Below are 25,338 nucleotides of genomic sequence, written 5' to 3'. Positions count from 1 at the left end.
GGCCCGCGCAAACCGCCGCGCGGCTCCCGCCGCCGCTCCGCCTCCCCACTGCCGGCGGGGGGGGGGGGGGACGCCCCGAACCCAGCCCGGGCCCCCGAGACCCCTCAGGAGAAAACGACCCCCATCTTTTCCCTTTCCCGACGTTTCACCTCGGTGAGAGCCCACGAGGCCGCGGCGAGGGGCTCTGAGCGCCTCCCCCGTGCGCGGGGTGGCACAGCCCGTGTCGTCACTCCCCCCTCCCCGCGCGCTCAGATGGACTCGTCCTTCCCGCTCTGTGGGCGTTCCCGCCACAGCCGTCACCTTCGGGGAACTTCGTCAGTCTCCGGTAACTTTCGGAAACATTCGGGGAGAGCCTTCGTAAACATTCGGAGGCCTCCGTAAGCATTCAGAGGCCTCCGTAAACAGCCGGAGGCCTTCAGAAATATTGCGAAACGTTGGGAAACGTTGGTTGAGCTTTGGAGAACTCGGGAAACGTTCGGAGATATTTGGGAGCGCTTCGGGAACGCTCGCAGGGCTCTGGGGGCGCTTCGGGACCGTTCGGGGCCCTTCGGAAACGTTCGCGAGCGTTCGGCGGTTTCCGCCCCGCCGCTCGGGTGTTTCCGGCGGCGCTCGGGTGTTTCCGGCGGGCGCCGGGGCGCTGCCTCAGGGCGGGCGCCATTTTGTGTGTCCGCCCGCGGAGCGCGGGGCGCGGGCGGAGGAGCCGCCGGGCCGAGCCCCCCGCGCCGTTCAGTGACTGTGCCCCCCGTTCTCCACCCCCCCGCCCGTTGCCCATGGCCGTGGAGAGCCCGAGTGTCCCCCCCGCCGCCGCCGCCTCCCCCCCCAGCCCGCACTGCACCCCCCCTTCTCCGTCCTGCCACGGCAGCTGCAGCCTCCCCCGGCCGCCGCCGCCGCTCCAGCACGGCCCGGACGAAAGGTCCAGTAACCGCCTCTCCCGAGCGGCCGCTCTCTGTGTGCCTGGGGGTCGGTCCGGCGCGCCGGACCAGGTTTGGGGAGGGGGCGGCGGGGGGGGGTCGGGGAAGGGGGAAAAGGGGGAGGTGGGGGGGGAAAAGGGGGGAGAGGGCGCGGGGGGGTCTGAGGAGGAGGAAGGTGAGGAAGGTGAGGGGGGTCTGAGGAGGAGGAGGAGGAGGAAGGGCCTTGACAGGGAATGGGGGGGTCTGAGGAGGAAGGGCCTGAGGGGGATTGGGGAGGGGGGGATTGGAGGAGGAGGAAGGTGAGGAAGGGCCTGAGAGGGGTCTGAGGAGGAGGAGGAAGGGCCTTGACAGGGAATGGGGGGGGTCTGAAGAGGAAGGGCCTGAGGGGGATTGGGGAGGGGGGGATTGGAGGAGGAGGAAGGTGAGGAAGGGCCTGAGGGGGGTCCGAGGAGGAGGAGGAAGGGCCTGAGAGGGAATGGGGGGGGTCTGAGGAGGAAGGGCCTGAGGGGGATTGAGGAGGGAGGGATTCGAAGAGGAAGAGGAAGGTGAGGAAGGGCCTGAGGGGGGTCTGAGGAGGAGGAAGGTGAGGAAGGGCCTGAGGGGGGTCTGAGGAGGAGGAAGGTGAGGAAGGGCCTGAGGGGGGTCTGAGGAGGAGGAAGGGCCTTGACAGGGAATGGGGGGGTCTGAAGAGGAAGGGCCTGAGGGGGTTTGGGGAGGGGGGGATTGGAGGAGGAGGAAGGTGAGGAAGGGCCTGAGGGGGGTCCGAGGAGGAGGAGGAAGGGCCTGAGAGGGAATGGGGGGGGTCTGAGGAGGAAGGGCCTGAGGGGGATTGAGGGGGATTGAGGAGGGAGGGATTCGAAGAGGAAGAGGAAGGTGAGGAAGGGCCTGAGGGGGGTCCGAGGAGGAGGAGGAAGGGCCTTGACAGGGAATGGGGGGGTCTGAAGAGGAAGGGCCTGCGGGGGATTGGGGAGGGGGGGATTGGAGGAGGAGGAAGGTGAGGAAGGGCCTGAGGGGGGTCTGAGGAGGAGGAGGAAGGTGAGGAAGGGGCTGAGGAGGAGGAGGAGGAGGAGGAAGGGGTTGAGGGGGATTTGGGGGAGGTCTGAGGAGGAGGAAGAAGAAGAAGGTGAGGAACGGTTGGAGCGGGGGCCTGAGGAGGAAGAAGAGGAAGGTGAGGAAGCGTCTGAGGGGGGTCTGAGGAGAAGGAGGAAGGTGAGGAAGGGTCTGAGGAGGAGGAAGGGGCTGAGGGGGATTTGGGGGGGGCCTGAGGAGGAGGAAGAGGAAGGTGAGGAAGGGGCCTGAGGGGGATTTTGGGAGGGGTGAGGAGGAGGAAGAAGGACCGGAGGGGGGGTGAGGAGGAGAAGGTGAGGGGGATTTGGCGTGAGGAAGGCTCTGAGGAGGAGGAAGGTGAGGAAGGACTTGAGTCTGAGGAGGAGGAGGAAGATGAGGAAGGGTCTGAGGGGGATTGGGAGGGGGTCTGAGGAGGAGGAGGAAGGTGAGGAAGGGTCAGAAGGGGGTCTGAGGAGAAGGAGGAAGGGCCTGAGGGGGATTTGGGGTGGGGGGGTGAGGAAGAGGAAGAGGAGGAGGAAGGGCTTGGGGGGGCGGCTCTGAGGAGGAGGAAGGTGAGGAAGGACTCGAGGGGGCTCTGAGGAGGAGGAAGGTGAGGAAGGACTTGAGTGGGCTCTGAGGAGGAGGAGGAAGGTGAGGAAGGGCCCGAGGGGGATTGGGAGGGGGGTCTGAGGAGGAGGAAGGTGAGGAAGGGTCAGAAGGGGGTCTGAGGAGAAGGAGGAAGGGCCTGAGGGGGATTTGGGGTGGGGGGGTGAGGAAGAGGAAGAGGAGGAGGAAGGGCTTGGGGGGGCGGCTCTGAGGAGGAGGAAGGTGAGGAAGGACTCGAGGGGGCTCTGAGGAGGAGGAAGGTGAGGAAGGACTTGAGTGGGCTCTGAGGAGGAGGAGGAAGGTGAGGAAGGGCTCGAGGGGGATTGGGGAGGGGGGCTCTGAGGAGGAGGAAGGATCTGAGGGGGATTGGAGGGAGTTCAGGGGTCCTGAGGAGGAAGAGGAAGGTGAGGAAGGAGTTGAGAGGAGTCTGAAGAAGAGGAGGAAGGTGAGGAAGGGCCCGAGGGGGATTTGGGGAGGGGTCCTGAGGAGAAGGAAGAGGAAGGTGAGGAAGGGCCCGAGGGGGATTGGGGAGGGGGTTCAGGGGCTCAAGGGGGGACCCATTGTGGGGGGAGGGCTTGGGGGGCCCTGAGGAGGAGGAGGAGGAGGAGGAGGAGGAAGGGGGGCCCCATTTTGGGGGGTGGGTGGGGTTGTGCAGGCCCTGGGAGGGGATTTTGGGGAGGGGGGTCAGGACTGAGGGGGGGCCTGGGGGCTCTTGGGGGGGGTTAGACCCTGTTTTGGGGGGTTTAGCTCCTTTTTGGAGGGTTTAGCCCCTTTTTTTTGGGGGGGGAGCTCCTTTTTGGGCAGCTTTAGCTGCTTTTGGGGGGGCTTTAGACCCTTTTTGGGGCAATTTAGCTGCTTTTTGGGGGGCTTTAGACCCTTTTGGGGGACAGTTTAGCTGCTGGGGGGTTAGTTCCTCTTTTTGGGGGGTTTTAGCTGCTTTTTGGGGGGCTTTAGCTCCTTTTTTGGGTCAATTTAGCTGCTTTTTGGGGGGCTTTAGACCCTCTTGGGGAATTTAGCTGCTTTTTGGGGGAGTTTAGTTCCTTTTGGGGGAGTTTAACTTCTTTTGGGGGGGTTTAGCTCCTCTTTTTGGAGGGTTTAGCTCCTTTTTGGGCAGCTTTAGCTGCTTTTTGGGGGGCTTTAGACCCTCTTTTGGGGCAATTTAGCTACTTTTGGGGGGGTTAGCTCCTCTTTTTTGGGGGGTTCAGCTCCTTTTTGGGGGGTTCAGCTCCTTTTTAGGGGTTTCAGCTCCTCTTTTGGGGGTTTCAGCTCCTTTTTAGGTGTGTTTAGAGCCTCTTTTTGGGGAGTTTGTGTCCTTATTAATCCCTTCCAACACCATTATTCCCTCAGTAACACCCAATTTATCCCCTTAAATCCCCCCCAAAGTGGGATCAGGAAGTTTGGGGGGCCCTGGGGGGGTTTTGGGGTGTGACAAGTTCCCCCCCAGTGCTCAAAACGCTCAAAAATACCAATATCTGCCTCAAAAATTCCCTTTTTCCCTGTTTTTCTGACCCCTCCCCACCATAATTTGGAGCCCTTTCCCATATTCCCACTTTTTTTTGTGCAGTTCAAACCAAATAGTGTGAAAAAAGCAGGAGAAAAAGGGGAATCCAGGGAAGTTTTGGGGCTATTCCTGATGAAAAAAGTAAATTCAGGGAGGTTTTGGGGGGTTTTCCTTAGAAAGGTAAATTCAGGGAAGGTTTTTGGGGATATTTCTGGTAAAAAAAAAGTCAACCCAGGGAGGTTTGGGGGATATTTTTGATAAGAAAAGGAAAATTCAGGGAGGTTTTGGGGTTATTTTTGATAAAAACAGTAAATCCAGGGAGGTTTTGGGGGTTTTCCTTAAAAAAAGATAAATTCAGAGAGGTTTTTGGGGATATTCCTGGTTAAAAAAGGCCAAATCCAGGGAGGTTTTGGAGATATTTTTGATAGAAAAAGGTAAATCCAGGGAGGTTTTTGGGGTTATTTCTGGTAGAAACAGTAAATCCAGGAAGGTTTTTGGGGTTTTTATTTAAAAAAAAAGGTAAATTCAGGGAGGTTTTTGAGGGTTTTCCTTAAAAAAAAGTCACTCCAGGGAGGTTTTGGGAATATTTCTGATATCCAGGGAGTTTTTGGGGTTATTCCTGATAAAAACAAATTAAATCCAGGGAGGTTTTTGGGGAGTTTTCCTTAAAACCAGGTGGATCCAGGGAGGTTCTGGGGGTTATCCCTGAAAAACTGAGACGAATCCCGGGAATTCTGGGGGCCCCTGGGCAGGTGTGTGGTGGGAAATGGGGGGGAACTGAAGGGATTTGGGGTCGTTAAATGTCATTTTTCCTGCCTTTTCCTCCCCCTCTCGTCCCCTCCCCGTAATTCCCGAGGTGTTCTCCGTGAAAATTCCACGTAAATTCCACGTAAATTCCACGTAAACTCCATGTAAACAGTGAGTTGATCCCCGTGTGTCCAAACCAAGCAGAATTCCCCCCAAAAAAACCCCCAAAAAAACCCCAAAAAAGTGACAAAAGCACACAATTTTCATCCCTTCCCCCCCCCAAAAAATAACGTTTCCAGCCCTGGAATTCCCTCCCAGGTTTTCCTTGGAAAACAAACCGGAACGAAAAAAAAAGAAAAAGTGGAAAAGTTGGTGGAAATCACTGGAAAAAGTGTGAAAACCACAAAAAAAAACCCCCCAACCCAGGTGGTAAAAAGCACCTCAGTGACCCCCACACGGCCCTTTTCCCGGATTTTCCCGGATATTCCCAATATTCCCGAGGATTCCGGGTGTGTCCTGCCCCCTGCACACCATCCCGGTGGGAATATCGACACCAATCCCACTTTTCCCCCCTTTCCCAGCGGGATAATTGGAATTTTGGGGGGTTTTTGGCCTCCCCCCCCCTCGTTTTCCCCTTTTCTCCCCCCCCGTTTAAGCACAAATCCGGGTTTGGCCCTTCCCTGGTATTCCCAAAAAACCCCAAAAGCTGGGAAAAGCCGAGCCCGGGGGTGGGAAGCGTTGATTGGAGAGGCCTCGTTAGGGATTAATTAATTCCCACCGGGATTTTCCCCACGTGAATCGACCCCCGGGAGTCGCTTGGAGACCTTTGTCCTGTGGGTTTGTCCCTCCTGTTTTCCCAAAAAAATTCCCAGACTGGGGGGGTTTCCTCTCCAGGAATTTGGGGGGCTCACCAGCAATTTGGGAAGTCCCCAGGAATTCCCTGGGAATTTGGGAAGTCCCCAGGAATTTGGGGTCTCAGCAGGAATTTGGGGTCTCCCCAGGAATTTAGGAAGTCCCCAGGAATTTGGGATCTCAGCAGGAATTTGGGGTCTCCCCAGGAATTTAGGAAGTCCCCAGGAATTTGGGATCTCAGCAGGAATTTGAGGTCTCAGCAGGAATTTGGAAGTCCCCAGAAATTTGGGGTCTCACCAGGAATTTGGGAAGTCCCCAGGAATTTGGGATCTCAGCAGGAATTTGGGGTCTCAGCAGGAATTTGGGATCTCAGCAGGAATTTGGGGTCTCAGCAGGAACTCGGGGTATCTCCAGGAATTTGGGAAGTCCCCAGGAATTTGGGAAGTCCCAAGGAATTCACTGGGAATTTGGGGTCTCAGCAGGAATTTGGGGGCTCACCAGGAATTTGGGGTCTCAGCAGGAATTTGGGAAGTCCCCAGGAATTTGGGATCTCACAAGGAATTTAGGAAGTCCCCAGGAATTTGGGATCTCAGCAGGAATTTAGGATATTTCCAGGAACTTGGGGTCTCACCATGAATTTAGGAAGTCCCCAGGAATTTGGGGTATCTCCAGGAATTTGGGGTCTCACCAGGAATTCCCTGGGAATTTGGGGTCTCCCCAGGAATTTGGGTCTCACAAGGAATTTAGGAAGCCACCAGGAATTTGGGGTCTCACCAGGAATTTGGGAAGTCCCCAGGAATTTGGGGGCTCACAAAGAATTTAGGAAGTCACCAGGAATGTGGGGTCTCACCAGGAATTCACTGGGAATTTGGGATCTTAGCAGGAATTTGGGGTCTCACCAGGAATTTGAGGGCTCACCAGGAATTTGGGAAGTCACCAGGAATTCCCTGGGAATTTGGGATCTCAGCAGGAATTTGGGATCTCACCAGGAATTTGGGGTATCTCCAGGAATTCCCTGGGAATTTGGGGGCTCACCAGGAATTTGGGGGCTCAGCAGGAACTTGGGGTCTCACCAGGGATTTAGGAAGTCCTTAGGAATTTGGGATCTCACCAGGAATTTAGGGTATTTCCAGGAACTTGGGGTCTCACCAGGAATTTGGGGTCTCACCAGGAATTTGGGGTCTCACCAGGAATTTGGGGTATCTCCAGGAATTTGGGGTATCTCCAGGAATTTAGGGTCTCACCAGGAATTCCCTGGGAATTTGGGATCTCAGCAGGAGTTTTGGAAGCCCCCAGGAACTTGGGATCTCACCAGGAACTTGGGGTCTCACCAGGAATTTGGGATCTCATAAGGAATTTAGGAAGTCCCCAGGAATTTGGGATCTCACCAGGAACTTGGGATCTCCCCAGGAATTTGGGAAGTCCCCAGGAATTTGGGATCTCACCAGGAATTTGGGGTATTTCCGGGAACTTGGGGTCTCACTAGGAATTTGGGGTATCTCCAGGAATTTGGGGTCTCACCAGGAATTCCCTGGGAATTTGGGGGCTCATGAGGAGTTTTGGAAGCCCCCAGGAGTTCGGGGTCTCACCAGGAATTTGGGGTCTCACCAGGAATTTGGGGTCTCACAAGGAATTCCCTGGGAATTTGGGATCTCAGAGGGAATTTGGGAAGCCACCAGGAATTTGGGGTATCTCCAGGAATTTGGGGTCTCACCAGGAATTTGGGGTCTCACCAGGAATTTGGGGTTTCTCCAGGAATTTGGGGTCTCACCAGGAATTCCCTGGGAATTTGGGATCTCGTGAGGAGTTTTGGAAGCCCCCAGGAGTCCGGGGTCTCCTCAGGAATTTGGGATGTCCCCAGGAATTTGGGATCTTCTCAGGAGTTTAGGATCTCCCCGGGAATTTGGGATCTCCCCAGGAGTTCAGGATCTCCCCAGGAATTTGGGATCTCCTCAGGAGTTCAGGATCTCCCCAGGAGTTCTGGATCTCCTCAGGAATTTGGGATCTCCCCAGGAGTTTGGGATCTCCTCAAGAGTTCAGGATCTCCCCAGGAATTTGGGATCTCCCCAGGAGTTTGGGATCTCCCCAGGAATTTGGGATCTCCTCAGGAGTTTGGGATCTCCCCAGGAATTTGGGATCTCCCCAGGAGTTTGGGATCTCCTCAGGAATTTGGGATCTCCCCAGGAGTTTGGGATCTCCTCAGGAATTTGGGATCTCCCCAGGAGTTCCAGATCTCCCCAGGAATTTGGGATCTCCTCAGGAGTTTGGGATCTCCCCAGGAATTTGGGATCTCTCCAGGAATTTCAGATCTCCTCAAGAGTTCAGGATCTCCCCAGGAGTTCCCTGGGAATTTGGGATCTCCCCAGGAATCCTGGAAACCTGCAGGAATTGGGGATCGGAGCGAGACCCTTTCCTCCCCTCTATTTCCCCCCCCAAAGGTCCAACATTCCCGTTTTTTGTGCTTTCCCTTCTCCAGGGAGGATGGGGAGCTGGAGGAGGGGGAGCTGGAGGACGACGGGGGGGAGGAGGATCATTCCCAAGCCCAATCCCAATCCCAGGAGAGGGGGAGGAGGGAGAAGGGGGAGAAGCACCGCAGCGACTCCGAGGAGGAGAAGTCGCACCGCCGGGCCAAGCGGAAGCGCCGCAAGGAGAAGGAGAAGAGGAGATCCAAGAAAAAACGCAAATCCAAGCACAAGGTGGGGCCTTCCCCGGGAATTCCGCCGGGGAAGCCCCTCCCGGGAGCCGCTTTTCCGGGATTCCCTGGAATTCTGCTCCTCCGCGGGGCGGGAACGTTGGAAAGCCCGGGTTTTTGGGGAAAAGGGGGATTTTCCTTTGGGAATTCCTTCAGAGGGGGGGGTGGAGTGGGAATACGACCCCCCCCCCTGCTCCAGGGGTTACTGGGAATACTGGGAATGGGAATAGAGCCCCCCCAGCTCTGGGAGTCACTGGGAATACTGGGAATGGGAATACAGCCCTCCCAGCTCTGGGAGTCACTGGGAATACTGGGAATGGGAATACAGCCCCCCCTGCTCCAAGGGTTACTGGGAATACTGGGAATACTGGGAATGGGAATAGAGCCCCCCCAGCTCTGGGAGTCACTGGGAATACTGGGAATGGGAATACAGCCCTCCCAGCTCTGGGAGTCACTGGGAATACTGGGAATGGGAATACAGCCCTCCCTGTTCCATGAGTTACTGGGAATGCTGGGAGTGGGAATACAGCCCCTCCTGCTCCAAGGGTTACTGGGAATACTGGGAATGGGAATACAGCCCCCCCTGCTTCAGGGGTTACTGGGAATATTGGGAATGCTGGGAATGGGAATACAGCCCTCCCAGCTCCAGGGGTTACTGGGAATGCTGGGAATGGGAATACAGCCCTCCCAGCTCTAGGAGTCACTGGGAATATTGGGAATGCTGGGAATGGGAATACAGCCCTCCCAGCTCTGGGAGTCACTGGGAATACTGGGAATGCTGGGAACACTGGGAATGGGAATACAGCCCTCCCAGCTCTGGGAGTCACTGGGAATGCTGGGAATGTTGGCTCCAGGAATCCCTGGGAATTCCCTGGGCTGGAGTTCATCCCTGCCCTGCCTCCCCTCGGGATTTTGGGATTCACCCCAGGCCGGGGGGGTTTCTCTGGGAAAATTTGGGACTGAAGGGCCGGGGGGAGGCTGGGGGGCCAATTCCAGAGGCCGGGAAGGGGCGGGAGGGGGGTGTGGACCGAGGTTTTCCCGGTGTTTTCCAGCGGCACGCCTCGTCCAGCGACGACTTCTCCGACTACAGCGACGACTCGGAATACAGCCCGGCGGAAAAGGGGCACTCCAGGAAATACCGGGAATACAGCCCCCCCTACTCCGTGAGTAATGGGAATATTGGGAATTCTGGGAATGCTGGGAGTGGGAATACAGCCCCCCCTGCTCTGGGAGTCACTGGGAATGCTGGGAGTGGGAATACAGCCCGGCGGAAAAGGGGCACTCCAGGAAATACTGGGAATACAGCCCCCCCTACTCTGTGAGTTATGGGAATAGTGGGAATTCTGGGAGTGCTGGGAGTGCTGGGAGTGGAATACTGGGAATTCAACCCTTCCTGCTCCTCTAGGAATAGCTGGGATAGCTGGGAATCCCTGGGAATTCCAGGAATAGACCCTTCCTTACTCTATGAGTACCTGGGAATATTGGGAATAGACTCTTCTGTACTCCATGAGTGTTTGGGAATGTTGGGAATAGACTCCTCCTTACTCCATGGGTGTTAGGGAATGTTGGGAATAGACCTTTCCTTGCTCGAGGAGTGTTTGGGAATATTGGGAATAGACCCTTCCCTACTTCATGAGTGTTTGGGAATACCTGGGAATGTTGGGACTAGGCCCCTCCCTACTCCACGAGTACCTGGGAATACCTGGGAATGTTGGGAATAGACCCTTCCCTACTCCATGGGTGTTTGGGAATATTGGGAATAGACCCTTCTCTACTCCACGGGTGCTTGGGAATCCCTGGGAATGTTGGGAATAGACCCTTCCCTACTCCATGAGTGTTTGGGAATATTGGGAATAGACCTTTCCTTACTCCAGGAGTATCTAGGAATGTTGGGAATAGACCCTTCCTTACCCCATGGGTGCTTGGGAATCCCTGGGAATGTTGGGAATAGACCCTTCCTTACTCCAGGAGTGTTTGGGAATGTTGGGAATAGACCCTTCCCTACCCCACAGGTGTTTGGGAATCCCTGGGAATGCTGGGCAGAGCAGGACTCCCAGATTCCAAGGCTTTCTCCCGTTGCTTCCCTGCCCAGTCCCACCAGTACTCCCAGTGCCACTCACAAGGCCCCAAGAAGGGCTATTCCAAGGATTCCAAGGGCTCCTCCTACGGCTCCTACGAGGACTTCGAGGGGGAGGAGTTGGGGCCCTACGAGGGGGAGGAGGACGAGGAGCCCCCCAAGGACGACTACGACGACTTCGCCAAGGAGCTGGGGCAGTACAGGAGGGCCAAGGACGGGGCTCACAGGGGCAGAGGTATGGAGAACACCCCAAAAACCACCCCAAAAATACCCCAAAACAGCCCAAAACACCCCAAACACACCCAGTACAGGAGGGCCAAGGACGGGGCTCACAGGGGCAGAGGTATGGAAATAACCCCAAAAACACACAAGAAACCACCCCAAAAACAGCCCAAACAAACCCCAAACACACCCAGTACAGGAGGGCCAAGGACGGGGCTCACAGGGGCAGAGGTATGGAAATAACCTAAAAACCACCCCAAAACCACCCCAAAACCAGCCCAAACAAACCCTAAAAACACCCCAAAAACACCCCAAAAAAACACCCCAAACAAAGCCAGTACAGGAGAGCAAAGGACGGGGCTCACAGGGGCAGAGGTATGGAGAACACCCCAAAAACCACCCCAAAAATACCCCAAAACAGCCCAAAACACCCCAAACAAACCCCAAACAAACCCAGTACAGGAGGGCCAAGGACGGGGCTCACAGGGGCAGAGGTATGGAAATAACCTAAAAACCACCCCAAAACCACCCCAAAACCACCCCAAACAAACCCCAAAAACACCCCAAAAACACCCCAAAAAAACACCCCAAACAAAGCCAGTACAGGAGGGCCAAGGACGGGGCTCACAGGGGCAGAGGTATGGAAATAACCTAAAAACCACCCCAAAAATACCCAAAAACCACCCCAAAACACCCCAAACAAACCCCAAACAAACCCAGTACAGGAGGGCCAAGGACGGGGCTCACAGGGGCAGAGGTATGGAAATAACCCCAAAAACCACCCCAAAAATACCCCAAAAACCACCCCAAAATCACCCCAAACAAACCCAGTACAGGAGGGCCAAGGACGGGGCTCACCGGGGCAGAGGTACGGGAGAAATGGGAAAAACAGCAAAAACGGGAAAACACCACCAAATCCCCAAAAAAATCCCACAAAAACCCCCCGAAAATGTTTATCCCATTCCCATTCCCATGGGATCTGGGGTTGTTCCCACAGGAGGCCGAGGCCGTGGCCATGATTTCCGTGGCCGGGGTGTTGTTTATCCCATTCCCATTCCCATTCCCATTCCCATGGGATCTGGGGTTGTTCCCACAGGAGGCCGAGGCCGTGGCCGTGGTTTCCGTGGCCGGGGGTCCCGGGGGGTTGTTTATCCCATTCCCAGGGTGTTGTTTATCCCATTCCCAGGGTGTTGTTTATCCCATTCCCAGGGTGTTGTTTATCCCATTCCCATTCCCATGGGATTGTTCCCACAGGAGGCCGAGGCCGTGGCCGTGGTTTCCGTGGCCGGGGTGTTGTTTATCCCATTCCCATTCCCATTCCCATGGGATTTGGGTTGCTCCCACAGGAGGCCGAGGCCGTGGCCGTGGTTTCCGTGGCCGGGGGTCCCGGGGGGTTGTTTATCCCATTCCCGGGGTGTTGTTTATCCCATTCCCATGGGATTTGGGTTGCTCCCACAGGAGGCCGAGGCCGTGGCCGTGGTTTCCGTGGCCGGGGGTCCCGGGGGGGTCTGCGTGGCCGGGCCGGGCTGAGGGGCCGCGGCCGCTCCCGAGGGGACGTCCCGGACGACGACGACGACGGGTACGACGATGACATGGAGGTGAGCCCGGGGTTCCCCAGGGAATTCCCACCCCATCCCGGCATTCCGACCCCAGCCCGGGGTCCTGAGCCCATCCCGGGGTCCTGAGCCCGTCCCGGGGTCCTGAGCCCGTCCCGGGGTCCTGAGCCCATCCTGGGCTTCCAACCTGATCCCAAGGTTCTCATCCCATCCCGGGGTCCTGAGCCCATCCCAGGGTTCTGATCCCATCCCGGGGTTCTGATCTGATCCTGGAATTCTGACCCCATTCTGGGGTCCTGATCCCATCCCAGGGTTTTGATCCCATCCCAGGGTTCTGATCCCATCCAAGGATCCTGATCCCATTCCAGGGTTCTGATCCTATCCCGGGCTTACAACCTGATCCCAGGGGTTTGAGCTCATCCCAGGGTTCTGATCTGATTCCAGGATTTCAATCCCATCCCGGGGTTCTGATCCTATCTTGGGGTTCTGATCCCATCCAGAGTCCCGATCCCATCCCAGGGTCCTGATCCCATCCCAGGATCCTGATCCCATCCCCGGGTTTTGATCCCATCCCGGGGTTCCAACCCCATCCCATCAGCCCCTGTGTGAGGGAACGATCCCTTGGGAAAGGTTGGGATGGGCAGGGAATGATCCCTTGGGAAAGGTTGGGATGGGCAGGGAATGATCCCTTGGGAAAGGTTGGGATGGCAGGGGACAATCCCTTGGGAAAGGTGGGAATGGTCTCTTGGGAAGGGCAGGGACAATCCCTTGAGAAAGGTGGGAATGGTCTCTTGGGAAAAGCAGGAATGGGCAGGGACAATCCCTTGGGAAAGGTGGGGCCATTCCCTCGGGAAAAGGGCCCCAATTCCCTGAGCATTCCCAGTTTTCCCAGTACTGTGACCCCGAGGAGGCTCCGGGCGACGACGACTACGACGATTATTCCAAGGAATTGTCCCAGTACCGGCGGAGCAAGGAGAGGGGGCGGGGTGAGCACGCCAGGCCCTGCTCCCAGTACACACCAGTTACCCCCAGTATGGTCCCAGTCATGCCCAGAGTGATCCCAGTCACTTCCAGTGTGATCCCAGTCACTCCCAGTACACACCAGTTACCCCCAGGGTGCTCCCAGTCACGCCCAGTACACACCAGTCACCCCCAGTATGGTCCCAGTCACGCCCAGTGTGATCCCAGTCACTCCCAGTACACACCAGTTACCCCCAGGGTGGTCCCAGTCACTCCCAGTATGGTCCCAGTGACTCTCAGTGTGATCCCAGTCCCTTCTAGTCTGATCCCAGTCACTCCCAGGCCCTCCCAGTCTGATCCCAGTCCCTCCCAGGCCCTCCCAGTCCAATCCCAGTCCCTCCCAGTCCCTTCTGGTCTGATCCCAGTCCCCCTCAGTGGCTCCCAGTCTGATCCCAGTCCCTCCCAGTTCCTCCCAGTGTAATCCCAGTCCCTCCCAGTGCCCCCCAGTCCCTCCCAGTCCAATCCCAGTCTTTCCCAGTCCCTCCCAGTCCAATCTCAGTCCCTCCCAGTCCCTTCCAGTGGCTCCCAGTGCCCCCCCGTCCCCCCCAATCCCCTCCCCGTGCCCCCAGTGACTCCCAGTTTGTGGCAGGGTGATCCCAGTGCCCCCCAGTGCCCCCCAGTGCCCCCCAGTGACTCCCAGTTTGCTGCAGGGCTGCCCCGTGGCCGCGGGCGGGGTCCCCGCGGGCGGGGCCCCAAAGGGCCGGGAAGGGGCCGCGGGAGAGGCCGGAGCGGGGTCGGCAAACCCGGGATCAACGACGACGACGACTACTACGACGAGGACATGGCGGTGAGGGGCTGAGCCCAGAGGAATTCCCACGGGATTCCCGGGAATACCGACCTGGGCGGCGGGAAAACACTCCCAGGATCCCCTTTTCCCCACGGGATTCCCGGGAATACCGACCTGGGCGGCGGGAAAACCCTCCGGGAATCCCATTTTCCCACCGGGATCCGGATTTTCCTTCCCCTTTTCCTGGCAGAATTCCTGGGAATCCTGTCCTGGGCAGCGGGAAAACCTTCCCAGAGTCTCCTTTTCCCCACGGAATTCCCAGGAATCCTGTCCTGGGCAGTGGGAAAACCCTCCTGGAGTCCCCTTTTCCCATTGGGATCGGGATTTTCCCTCCCCCTTTTCCTCCGGGATCGGGATTTTCCCCCCCGTTTTCCTGACAGAATTCCTGGGAATCCTGCCCTGGGCGGCGGGAAAACCCTCCCGGGATCCCCTTTTCCCACTGGGATGGGGATTTTCCTTCCCCTTTTCCTGACAGAATTCCCGGGAATCCCACCCTGGGCAGCGGGAAAACCCTCCCGGGATCCCATTTTCCCCACAGAATTCCCAGGAATCCCACCCTGGGCGGCGGGAAAACCCTCTGGGAATCCCCTTTTCCCCACAGAATTCCCGGGAATCCCACCCTGGGCAGCGGGAAAACCCTCCCGGGATCCCATTTTCCCATTGGGATTGGGATTTTCCTTCCCCTTTTCCTGACAGAATTCCCAGAAATCCCACTCTGGGCAACGGGAAAACCCTCCTGGAGTCCCCTTTTCCTGCCAGGATTGGGATTTTCCTCCCCCTTTTCCCGACAGAATTCCCGGGAATCCCGCCCTGGGCGGTGGGAAAACCCTCCCGGGATCCCATTTTCCTTCTGGGATTGGGATTTTCCTCCCCCTTTTCCCAATGGAATTCCCGGGAATCCCACCCTGGGCAGCGGGAAAACCCTCCCGGGATCCCATTTTCCCACCGGGATCCAGATTTCCCCCCCCCTTTTCCCTATAGAATCCCCGGGAATCCCGCCCTGGGCAGCGGGAAAACCCTCCTGGAATCCCATTTTCCCGCCAGGATTGGGATTTTCCCCTCCAAATCCCGGGATTTCAGCCTCCCCACATTCCTCTTTTCCTTTCCAACCCTTGGAATTCCGAGCCGAGCCCTCCCCAAACCCCTCCTTGTCCCCCCCAAATCCCGCGGATTTTCCCCCTTTTCCCTCCCCCGTTTCATTCCCGGATTTCCCCTGGAATGCTGACGGGGGTTCCCCTGGAATGCTGACGGGGGTTCCCTGGGATTCTCCCGCTCCAGGAGGGCGGGAATTGCGGGAATTACCGACGGAACGACCACGACAAGTCCCACCTGCCCCAGGACAAGAAGGGGAAGGTCATCTGCAAGTACTTCGTGGAGGGACGGTGCACGTGGGTACGGAACGAGTCGGGAATGACCCGGGAATGGGGCCGGGAATGGGGCTGGGAATGGGGCTGGGAATGGGGCTGGGAATGGGGCTGGGAATGGGAGTGGGAATGGGGCCGGGAATGGGGATGGGAATGGGGCTGGGAATGGGGCTGGGAATGGGGCCGGGAATGGGGCTGGGAATGGGGCCAGGAATGGGGCTGGGAATGGGGCTGGGAATGGGGCCGGGAATGGGGCTGGGAATGGGAGTGGGAATGGGGCCGGGAATGGGGCTGGGAATGGGGTTGGGAATGCCTCAAGAATGGACCTGGGAATGGGCCTGGGAATGGGGCTGGGAATGCCTCAGGAATGGGTTTGGGAATGCCTTGGGAATGGGGCTGGGAATGACTTGGGAATGGGCCTGGGAATGGGACTGGGCCTGGGTCTGGGAATGCTGTGGGAATGGGTCTGCGAATGGGCCCAGAAGTCCCTCGGGAATGGGCCCGGGGATCCCTCGGGAATGGGCCCGGGAATGCCTCGGGAATGGCCCTGGGCTGGGGTGGAATTCCAGGATCCCAGCTGTATCCCCCCCAGGGATCCCTCGGGAATGGGCCCAGAATGGGGTGGAATTCTGGGCTCTCACCTCTCCCCCCCTGTCCCAGGGCGACCACTGCAACTTCAGCCACGACATCGAACTGCCCAAGAAACGGGAGCTGTGCAAGTTCTACATCACCGGCTACTGCGCCCGCGCCGAGAGCTGCCCCTACATGCACGATATCCTTGGGCCAAACGCCCCCAAAAACAGCCCCAAAAACACCCCAAAACACCCCCAGAACCGGCCAGAAATTGGCCTGAAATCGGCCAAAAATTGACCCAAAATTGACCAAAAATTGGCCTGAAATCAGCCAAAAATCGGCCCAAAATTGGCCAAAAATTGGCCTGAAATCAGCCAGAAATTGGCCTGAAATCGGCCAAAAATTGGCCTGAAATCGGCCAAAAATCGGCTCAAAATTGGCCTGAAATCGGCCAAAAATCGGCTCAAAATGGACCCAAAATCGGCCAAAACCCAGCCTGAAATCAGCCCAGAATTGGCCTGGAATTATCCCAGAACTGCCCCCAAATCAGCCCAAAACTGGCTAAAAGTCGCCCCCAAATTGACCCAAAATAGGCTTGAAATTGGCCTAAAATCAGCCTAAAATTGGTCTAAAATCAGCTTAAAATTGGTCTAAAATCAGCTTAAAATTGGTCTAAAATCAGCCTAAAATTGGTCTAAAATCAGCTTAAAATTGGTCTAAAATCAGCCTAAAATTGACCTAAAATCAGCCTAAAATTGGTCTAAAATGAACCTAAAATTGACTTAAAATCAGCCTAAAATTGACCTAAAATCGGTCTAAAATCAGCCTAAAATTGGTCTAAAATCAGCCTAAAATTGACCTAAAATTGGTCTAAAATCAGCCTAAAATCGGTCTAAAATCAGCCTAAAATTGGTCTAAAATCAGCCTAAAATTGGTCTAAAAGCAGCCTGAAATTGGTCTAAAATTAGCCTGAAATTGGTCTAAAATCAGCCTGAAATTGGCCTAATATCAGCTTAAAATTGGTCTAAAATTAGCCTAAAATTGGCCTAAAATCAGCCTGAAATTGGTCTGAAATCAACCTAAAATTGGCCTAAAACCAGCCTAAAATTGGTCTAAAATCAGCCTAAAATTGACCTAAAATCAGCCTAAAATTGGTCTAAAATGAACCTAAAATTGACTTAAAATCAGCCTAAAATTGACCTAAAATTGGTCTAAAATCAGCCTAAAATTGACCTAAAATTGGTCTAAAATCAGCTTAAAATTGGTCTAAAATCAGCTTAAATTTGGCCTAAAATCGGCCTAAAATTGACCTAAAATCAGCTTAAAATTGGTCTAAACTCAGCCTAAAATTGGCCTAAAATCAGGTTAAATTTGGCCTAAAACCAGCCTAAAATGACCCTAAACCGAGCCTGGGGGGGCCCTTTTTTCCCGGGGTGTCCCGGGGTGTCCCCGGTGGGCTCGGGGTGTTCCCGTTGTTCCCGTTGTTCCCGTTTTTCCCTGACTGTGCCACGGGATTTCCCGTGCAAGCTGTTCCACACCACCGGGCTCTGCATCAACGGCGACGACTGCATGTTCTCCCACGCCCCCCTCAGCGACGACACCCGCGACCTGCTCGACAAGGTACCCCCCAAAACACACCTGGGCACCCCAAATCCCTCCTGCAGACCCCCAAAACACACCTGGGCACCCCAAAATCCCTCCTGGAGACCCCAAATCCCTCCTGCAGACCCCACAGCACACCTGGAGACCCCAAAACACACCTGGGGTACCCCAAAGCACACCTGGGGCACCCCACAGCACACCTGGAGACCCCAAAGCACACCTGGGGACCCCAAAGCACACCTGGAGACCCCCAAATCCCTCCTGGAGACCCCAAATCCTTCCTGGAGACCCCACAGCACACCTGGAACCCCCCACAGCACACCTGGAGACCCCCAAATCCCTCCTGGAGACCCCAAATCCTTCCTGGAGACCCCACAGCACACCTGGAGACCCCAAAACACACCTGGGGTACCCCAAAGCACACCTGGGGCACCCCACAGCACACCTGGGGGAACCCCAAAGCACACCTGGAGACCCCCAAAACACACCTGGGGACCCCCAAACACACTTGGGGCACCCCAAAACGCACCTGGGGACCCCAAAGCACACCTGGGGCACCCCAAAACACACCTGGGGACCCCAAAACGCACCTGGGGACCCCCAAATCCCTCCTGGAGACCCCAAATCCTTTCTGGAGACCCCACAGCACACCTGGGGACCCCAAAGCACACCTGGAGACCCCCAAAGACACCTGGAGACCCCCAAAGTACACCTGGAGACCCCAAAGCACACCTGGAGACCCCCAAAGCACACCTGGAGACCCCCCCATTCCCTGTGTCCCCAGATGCTGACCCCCCCAGACCCCCCCTGACCCCCCATTCCCTGTGTCCCCAGATGCTGAACCCCCCAATCCCCCCCAAACCCCCCCATTTCCCCCTGACCCCCCCTGACCCCCCCTGACTCCCCTGACCCCCCCGTTCCCCCAGATGCTGACCCCCCCAAACCCCCCCAATTTCCCCCTGACCCCCCCGTTCCCCCAGATGCTGACCCCCCCCCGACCCCCCCATTTTCCCCCCTGACCCCCCCATTCCCCCAGATGCTGACCCCCCCAAACCCCCCCAATTTCCCCCAGACCCCCCCAAACCCCCCTGACCCCCCCGTTTCCCCAGATGCTGACCCCCCCTGACCCCCCCATTTCCCCAGATGCTGACCCCCCCCCTGACCCCCCCAAACCCCCCCAGACCCCCTTGACCCCCCCATGTCCCCAGATGCTGACCCCCCCTGACCCCCCCATGTCCCCAGATGCTGACCCCCCCTGACCCCCCCATGTCCCCAGATGCTGACCCCCCCTGACCCCCCCGTTCCCCCAGATGCTGACCCCCCCCTGACCCCCCCAAACCCCCCTGACCCCCCCGTGTCCCCAGATGCTGACCCCCCCTGACCCCCCTGACCCCCCCAAACCCCCCTGACCCCCCCGTGTCCCCAGATGCTGACCCCCCTGACCCCCCCGTGTCCCCAGATGCTGACCCCCCCTGACCCCCCCAAACCCCCCTGACCCCCCCGTGTCCCCAGATGCTGACCCCCCCCCTGACCCCCCCAAACCCCCCCAGACCCCCTTGACCCCCCCATGTCCCCAGATGCTGACCCCCCCTGACCCCCCCATGTCCCCAGATGCTGACCCCCCCTGACCCCCCCATGTCCCCAGATGCTGACCCCCCCTGACCCCCCCGTTTCCCCAGATGCTGACCCCCCCTGACCCCCCCAATTTCCCCCAAACCCCCCTGACCCCCCCATGTCCCCAGATGCTGACCCCCCCTGACCCCTTAAACCCCCCTGACCCCCCAAACCCCCCTGACCCCCCCATGTCCCCAGATGCTGACCCCCCCTGACCCCCCCGTTCCCCCAGATGCTGACCCCCCCCTGACCCCCCCAAACCCCCCTGACCCCCCCGTGTCCCCAGATGCTGACCCCCCCTGACCCCCCTGACCCCCCCAAACCCCCCTGACCCCCCCGTGTCCCCAGATGCTGACCCCCCTGACCCCCCCGTGTCCCCAGATGCTGGCCGACGACGCCGAGGCGGGCGCGGAGGACGAGAAGGAGGTGGAGGAGCTGAAGAAACAGGGGATCAACCCCCTGCCCAAACCCCCCCCGGGCGTGGGGCTGCTGCCCACCCCCCCCCGGCCCCCCGGGCCCCCCCCCGCGCCCCCCCTCCCCCCCCGGCAGGGGCCTCCCCCCCCCCGGGCCCCCCCCGATGCCCCCCGGGCCCCCCCCGATCCCGGGGGAGCCCCTGGAGCCGCCCCCAGACCCCTTCAAGAAGATCCCGTCGCTCTTCGAGATCGTCGTCAGGCCCACGGGACAGCTGGCTGAGAAACTGGGCGTCAGGTGGGCACTGGGGGGCACCTGGGCACACCTGGGGCACCTGGGGGTACTTGGGCACAGGGGAGGGCATCTGGGGGCACCTGGGGACAGGGGAGGTTCACGGGGCAGCTGGCTGAGAAACTGGGCGTCAGGTGGGCACCGGGGGGCACCTGGGCACACCTGGGGGCACCTGGGCACACCTGGGGGCACCTGGGGACAGGGGAGGGCATCTGGGGGCACCTGGGGGCATCTGGGGGCACCTGGGGACAGGGGAGGGCATCTGGGGGCACCTGGGGGCATCTGGGGGCATCTGGGGATAGGAGAGGGCACCTGGGGGTACCTGGGGGCACCTGGGGACAGGGGAGGGCATCTGGGGGTACCTGGGGGTACCTGGGGATAGGGGAGGTTCATGGGACAGCTGGCTGAGAAACTGGGGGTCAGGTGGGCACCTGGGGGCACCTGGGGGTAACTGGGGGTACCTGGGCACACCTGGGGACAGGGGAGGGCATCTGGGGGCACCTGGGGTCACCTAGGGACAGGGGAGGCCCACTGGGCAGCTGGCTGAGAAACTGGGGGTCAGGTGGGCACCTGGGGGCATCTGGGGGGTACCTGGGCACACCTGGGGGCATCTGGGGACAGGGGAGGGCACCTGGGGGTACCTGGGGGCACCTGGGGACAGGTGAGGCCCACCGGGCAGCTGGCTGAGAAACTGGGGGTCAGGTGGGTACCTGGGGGCACCCGGGGGTACCTGGGGACAGGGGAGGGCACCTGGGGACACCTGGGCACATCTGGGGACGGGTGAGGGCACCTGGGGGTACCTGGGCACACCTGGGCACACCTGGGCACATGTGAGTGCCCCTGGGGGTCAGTTGTGCCCCCGCGGGGGTCAGTGGTGCCCGTGTCCCCCCCTAATTCCCTCTTTCCCGCCGTTTCAGGCACCCGGGGCCGCCCCCCCCCGCGATTCCCGGGCCCGGGAGGCCCCCCCGGGCCCCTCCCCGGCCCCCTCCACCCCGACCTGCACCCCGACCTGCACCCCGACCTGCACCCCGACATGCCCATGGGACCCCCCCTGGGCCCCCCCGGGCCCCCCCTGCTGCCCTACGGGGCCGGGGGGGGCCCCGAGGAGTCCCCCCACCCCCACTCCCACCCCCACTCCCACCCCCACCCCGGGCTGGTCCCGCCGGGGCCGGGCCAGGGCTTCTACGAGTCCTTCTACCCAAACCCGGAGGGGATGGACGTGGAGCCCGGCAACATGGCAGGCGCAGGTGGGGACCGGGAACGGCGCCGCCCCGATACTGCTGCCCAGCCCCAAATCCTGCTGCTCATCCCAAATCCTGCTGCTCATCCCAAATCCTGCTGCTCAGCCCAAATCCATGTGCTCAGCCCAAATCCCTGCTGCCCATCCCAAATCCCTGCTGCTCATCCCAAATCCTGCTGCTCATCCCAAATCCTGCTTCTGATCCCGAGTCCTGCTGTGCAGCCCAGATCCTGCTGCTCAGCCCAAATCCACCTTCTCAGCCCAAATCCTGCTGCTCATCCAGAGTCCTGCTGCTCATCCCAAATCCATGTTCTCATCCCAGATTCTGCTTCTCAGCCCAGATCCTTCTTCCCATCCCAAATCCTCCTTCTCATTCCAAATTTTCCTTCTCATCTCAAATCTTCCTTCTCATCCCAAATCCTGCTGCTCATCCCAAATTCTGCTTCTCATCCCAAATCCCTGCTGCTCATCCCAAATTCTGCTTCTCAGCCCAAATCCTGCCTCTCATCCCAGATCCACCTTCTCATCCCAGATCCTGCTTCTCAGCCCAGATCCTTCTTCCCATCCCAAATCCTCCTTCTCATTCTAAATCCTCCTTCTCAGCCCAAATCCTCCTTCTCATCCCAAATCCCTGTTCTCATCCCAAATCCCCCTTATCACCCCAAATCCCTGTTCTCCTCCCAAACCCTTTCTCATCCCGAATTTCCCCCCGTTCCCTTTCCCAGACGACTACGGCGGGTACGAGCCCCTGGAGGGGCCGGGGGGGGATCCCCTGTTCCCGGATCCCTCCCTGGATCCCGAGGGGCTCTGCGAGGGCCCCCCCGGGCTGGGGAAGGGCCCCGGCATTCCCGGCATTCCCGGCATTCCCGAGTTCCTGCCGTCGGCGCAGCGGGCGCTCTTCCTGCGCATCCAGCACAAGCAGCACGAGGAGGAGGAGCGGGCACGGAGGGGGGGAGAGCCCGGGAAAACAGACCGGGACAACGAGGAAGGCAAGGAGGGAATTCTGAGCCTCATCCCAATCCCTGATCCCCATCCCTGATCCCTGAGCCTGGTCCTGATCCCAATCCCTGATCCTGATCCCTGAGCCTAAGTCCGGGAAAACGGACCGGGACAATGAGGAAGGCAAGGAGGGAATTCTGAGCCTCATCCCAATCCCTGATCCCCATCCCTGATCCCTGAGCCTGGTCCTGATCCCAATCCCAGAGCCTGATCCCGATCCCAATCCCTGATCCTGATCCCTGATCCCTGGTCCTGATCCCAGTCCCTCAGCCCTGAGCCTGAGCCCGGGAAAACCGACCGGGACAACGAGGAAGGCAAGAGGGAATCCCCATCCCTGATCCCAATCCCTGATCCCTGATCCTGATCCCAATCCCTGATCCCTGGTCCTGATCCCAGTCCCCTGATCCCTGAGCCTGAGCCCGGGAAAACAGACCGGGACAACGAGGAAGGCAAGGAGGGAATCCCCATCCTGAGCCCTGGTCCTGATCCCTGATCCTGATCCCAATCCCGATCCTGATCCTGTTACAGCCTCGCCCCCAATCCTGCTCGCTCTGCAGCTCCTGATCCTGATCATTGTGGGGCTCCTCTCCCTGTCTGTTCCCTCATTCCCTGTTCCCTCCTTCCCTGTCCCATTCCAGGCGACCCCGGAACTGGTACTGCAGCTCTCTGGGGCTTTGGGGGGTGAAATCGAGGCCAGAGGCTCCTTGTTTTTAGGAAAACCTGGGAATATTTCAGGGATCTATTTAAGAACCCATTCTGGGGTTTCTTTCTCTGTTCCCTCATTCCCTGTCCCCCATTCCCTGTCCCATCCCAGGCGACCCCGGGAACTGGTACTCCAGCGACGAGGACGACGGCGGCAGCAGCGTCACCTCCATCCTCAAATCCCTGCGCCAGCAGAGCTCGGCGAGACCCCCCAACAACCCCCCCGGCGACCCCCCCAGCGACCCCCGGCTGCAGAGACCCCCCCGCCCCTCCGACCCGCGGCTGCGGGACCCCGCGGCTGGCCCGGAACCCCGAGCAGCTCCCGACCCCGGAGCCGGGACCCCTCCGACCCCCGGCTGGCCCGGCACGGCCCCCCCAGGGCCGAGCCCCCCCGAGGGCTCCCCGAGGAGGAGGAGGGGGAGCGGCTGCTGCGGGACAAGGCCGTGCCCATCCCCCTGGAGCCGCTGCCGGGCCATTCCCAGCGGGATCCGCGCTCGCAGCTCCAGCAGTTCAGCCACATCCGCAAGGCCGTGGTGCTGCCCAAGCCGCCCTTCGCCCGCGCCGTGCTGTGGAGCCCCGAGGACCTGATCCCGCTGCCCCTGCCCAAGCAGGAGCCTCCTCCTGCCCCCCGTGGCCCTCCAGGCCGCTCCAGGATCCGACCCACGCCTGCTCCGGGCGACCTCGGACCCGCGGAGAGCCGGCGGAGAGCCCGGAGCCGCCCCGGCTTCGTCTTCCTCATCCTCCTCCTCCTCCTCCTCCTGCTCCTCCTCCTCCTCCTCCGCCCTGCCGGACTTCGAGCTGCTCTCCCGCATCCTGCAGACTGTCAACGCCTCGGGGGGGGACAAACCCAGCGACCCCCGCGTCAGGAAGAACCCCCCGGCCGACCCCCGCCTCCAGAAATGCCTGGAGAGCGGCGGGAAGGGCCCGGAGGGCGGCGGCAATTCCAGCGGCAATTCCAGCGGGAATTCCAATCCCAGCGGCGGGGGAGGGGGGGACTCCGGCCCCGCCATCGCCCCCTACGACCCCCGGCTGAGCTGGGGCGGGGGCGGCCAGAGCAGCGTCCTGAGCAACATCAGCCTCTACGACCCCCGCACCGCCCACGGCCCCGAGGGGGGGCCGGGCAGCGCCGACGGGACCCCCGCCCCCAAAACCAACCCCCCCGCTGCCGGCGGGAAGGCAAGGAGCCCCCCAAGGAGCCCCCCAGGGAGCCCCCCAGGGAGCCCCCCCAAGGAGCCGCCGTTCCTGCGGCGCTCGGCGCTGGAGCCGCCCCCGGACACCACGGACAGGGCGGAGCCCCCGGACAGGTACAACAACAGCTACAACCGGCCCCGCCCCCGGGGGGGCAACAACAACCCCCCCGGCAACAGCAACCCCCCCCCCGGGGGGCAACAGCAGCAGCACCAACACCCCCCACCCCCCCCAGGGCGGCGAGGGCGGCCCCCAGAACCCCCCCCAGCACCCCCAGCCCGCCCTGCACAACCTGCCCGTGGCCCCCCCCCCTGTACGGCAGGGCCAAGGCCGGGGGGGGGGACCCGGCCCGGAGCCGGGAGCCCCTTCCCGGGGAACAGCCCCGCCAGGGACCCCCCCGAGGACGCGGCGTCGCTCAAGGAGGTCTTCAAGGGCTTCGACCCCACGGCCTCGCCCTTCTGCCAGTGAGGGGGGCCTGAAATCCGGCCAGAATCGCCCCAAATCACCCCCAAAATCCGGCAGAATCACCCCAAATCCACCCCAAAACCCCAACCAGGCTCAAGGGCTTCGACCCCACAGCCTCGCCCTTCTGCCAGTGAGGGGGGCCTGAAATCCGGCCAGAACCGCCCCAAATCACCCCAAAATCCGGCCAGAATCACCCCAAAATCCGGCCAGAAACCCCAAATCCACCCAGAAACCCCAAATCCACCCCAAAACCCCAACCAGGCTCAAGGACGTCTTCAAGGGCTTCGACCTCACGGCCTCGCCCTTCTGCCAGTGAGGGGGGCCTGAATCGCCCCAAAATCCGGCCAGAGTCACCCCAAACCACCCCAAAATCCGGCCAGAATCGCCCCAAATCCACCCAGAAACCCCAAATCCAGCTAAAATATCCAAATCCACCCCAAAACCCCAACCAGGCTCAAGGGCTTCGACCCCACGGCCTCGCCCTTCTGCCAGTGAGGGGGGCCTGAATCGCCCCAAAATCTGGCCAGAATTACCCCAAATGATCCCAAAATCGGGCCAGAATCACCCCAAATCACCCCAAAATCCGGCCAGAATTACCCCAAACCACCCCAAAATCCGACCAGAATCACCCCAAATCCACCCAAAAATCCCAAATCCAACCCAAAAATCCAGTGAAAATCCCCAAGTCCACCCAGAAAACCCCAAAACCCCCAAATCCACCCGAAAATCTGGCTGAAAATACTCAAATCCAGTTAAAAATCCCCAAATCCACCCAGAAACCCCAAAACCCCCAAATCCACCCGAAAATCTGGCTGAAAATACTCAAAACCAGCTGAAAATACTCAAATGCAGCTAAAAATGCCCAAATCCA

At 59.5% G+C, this 25,338-nt stretch overlaps 1 protein-coding gene across 1 annotated transcript; it reads left to right on the top strand.

Moving 5' to 3' along the window:
- The first annotated feature begins 335 nt into the window (after positions 1 to 335).
- Positions 336 to 25,107, top strand: LOC127466100 (zinc finger CCCH domain-containing protein 4-like). Its single transcript, XM_051776709.1, is given in 16 exon segments — positions 336 to 913; positions 8,141 to 8,360; positions 9,409 to 9,519; positions 10,449 to 10,668; positions 12,114 to 12,253; positions 13,104 to 13,197; positions 13,882 to 14,018; positions 15,297 to 15,410; positions 16,043 to 16,154; positions 17,466 to 17,575; positions 19,553 to 19,690; positions 19,692 to 19,879; positions 20,791 to 21,120; positions 21,839 to 22,102; positions 22,927 to 23,440; positions 23,442 to 25,107. Coding segments are annotated over 16 exon segments (3,864 nt in total). The 5' UTR covers positions 336 to 770; the 3' UTR covers positions 24,471 to 25,107.
- The last annotated feature ends 231 nt before the right edge of the window (positions 25,108 to 25,338 follow it).

This window comes from Manacus candei, unplaced genomic scaffold (genome assembly GCF_025592945.1).
Source record: "Manacus candei isolate 608988 ecotype Guabito, Panama unplaced genomic scaffold, ASM2559294v1 h1tg000600l, whole genome shotgun sequence".
NCBI lineage: Eukaryota > Metazoa > Chordata > Aves > Passeriformes > Pipridae > Manacus > Manacus candei.
Note: the sequence above shows the minus strand (reverse complement) of the source record. Positions and strands in the feature narration are given on the sequence as shown.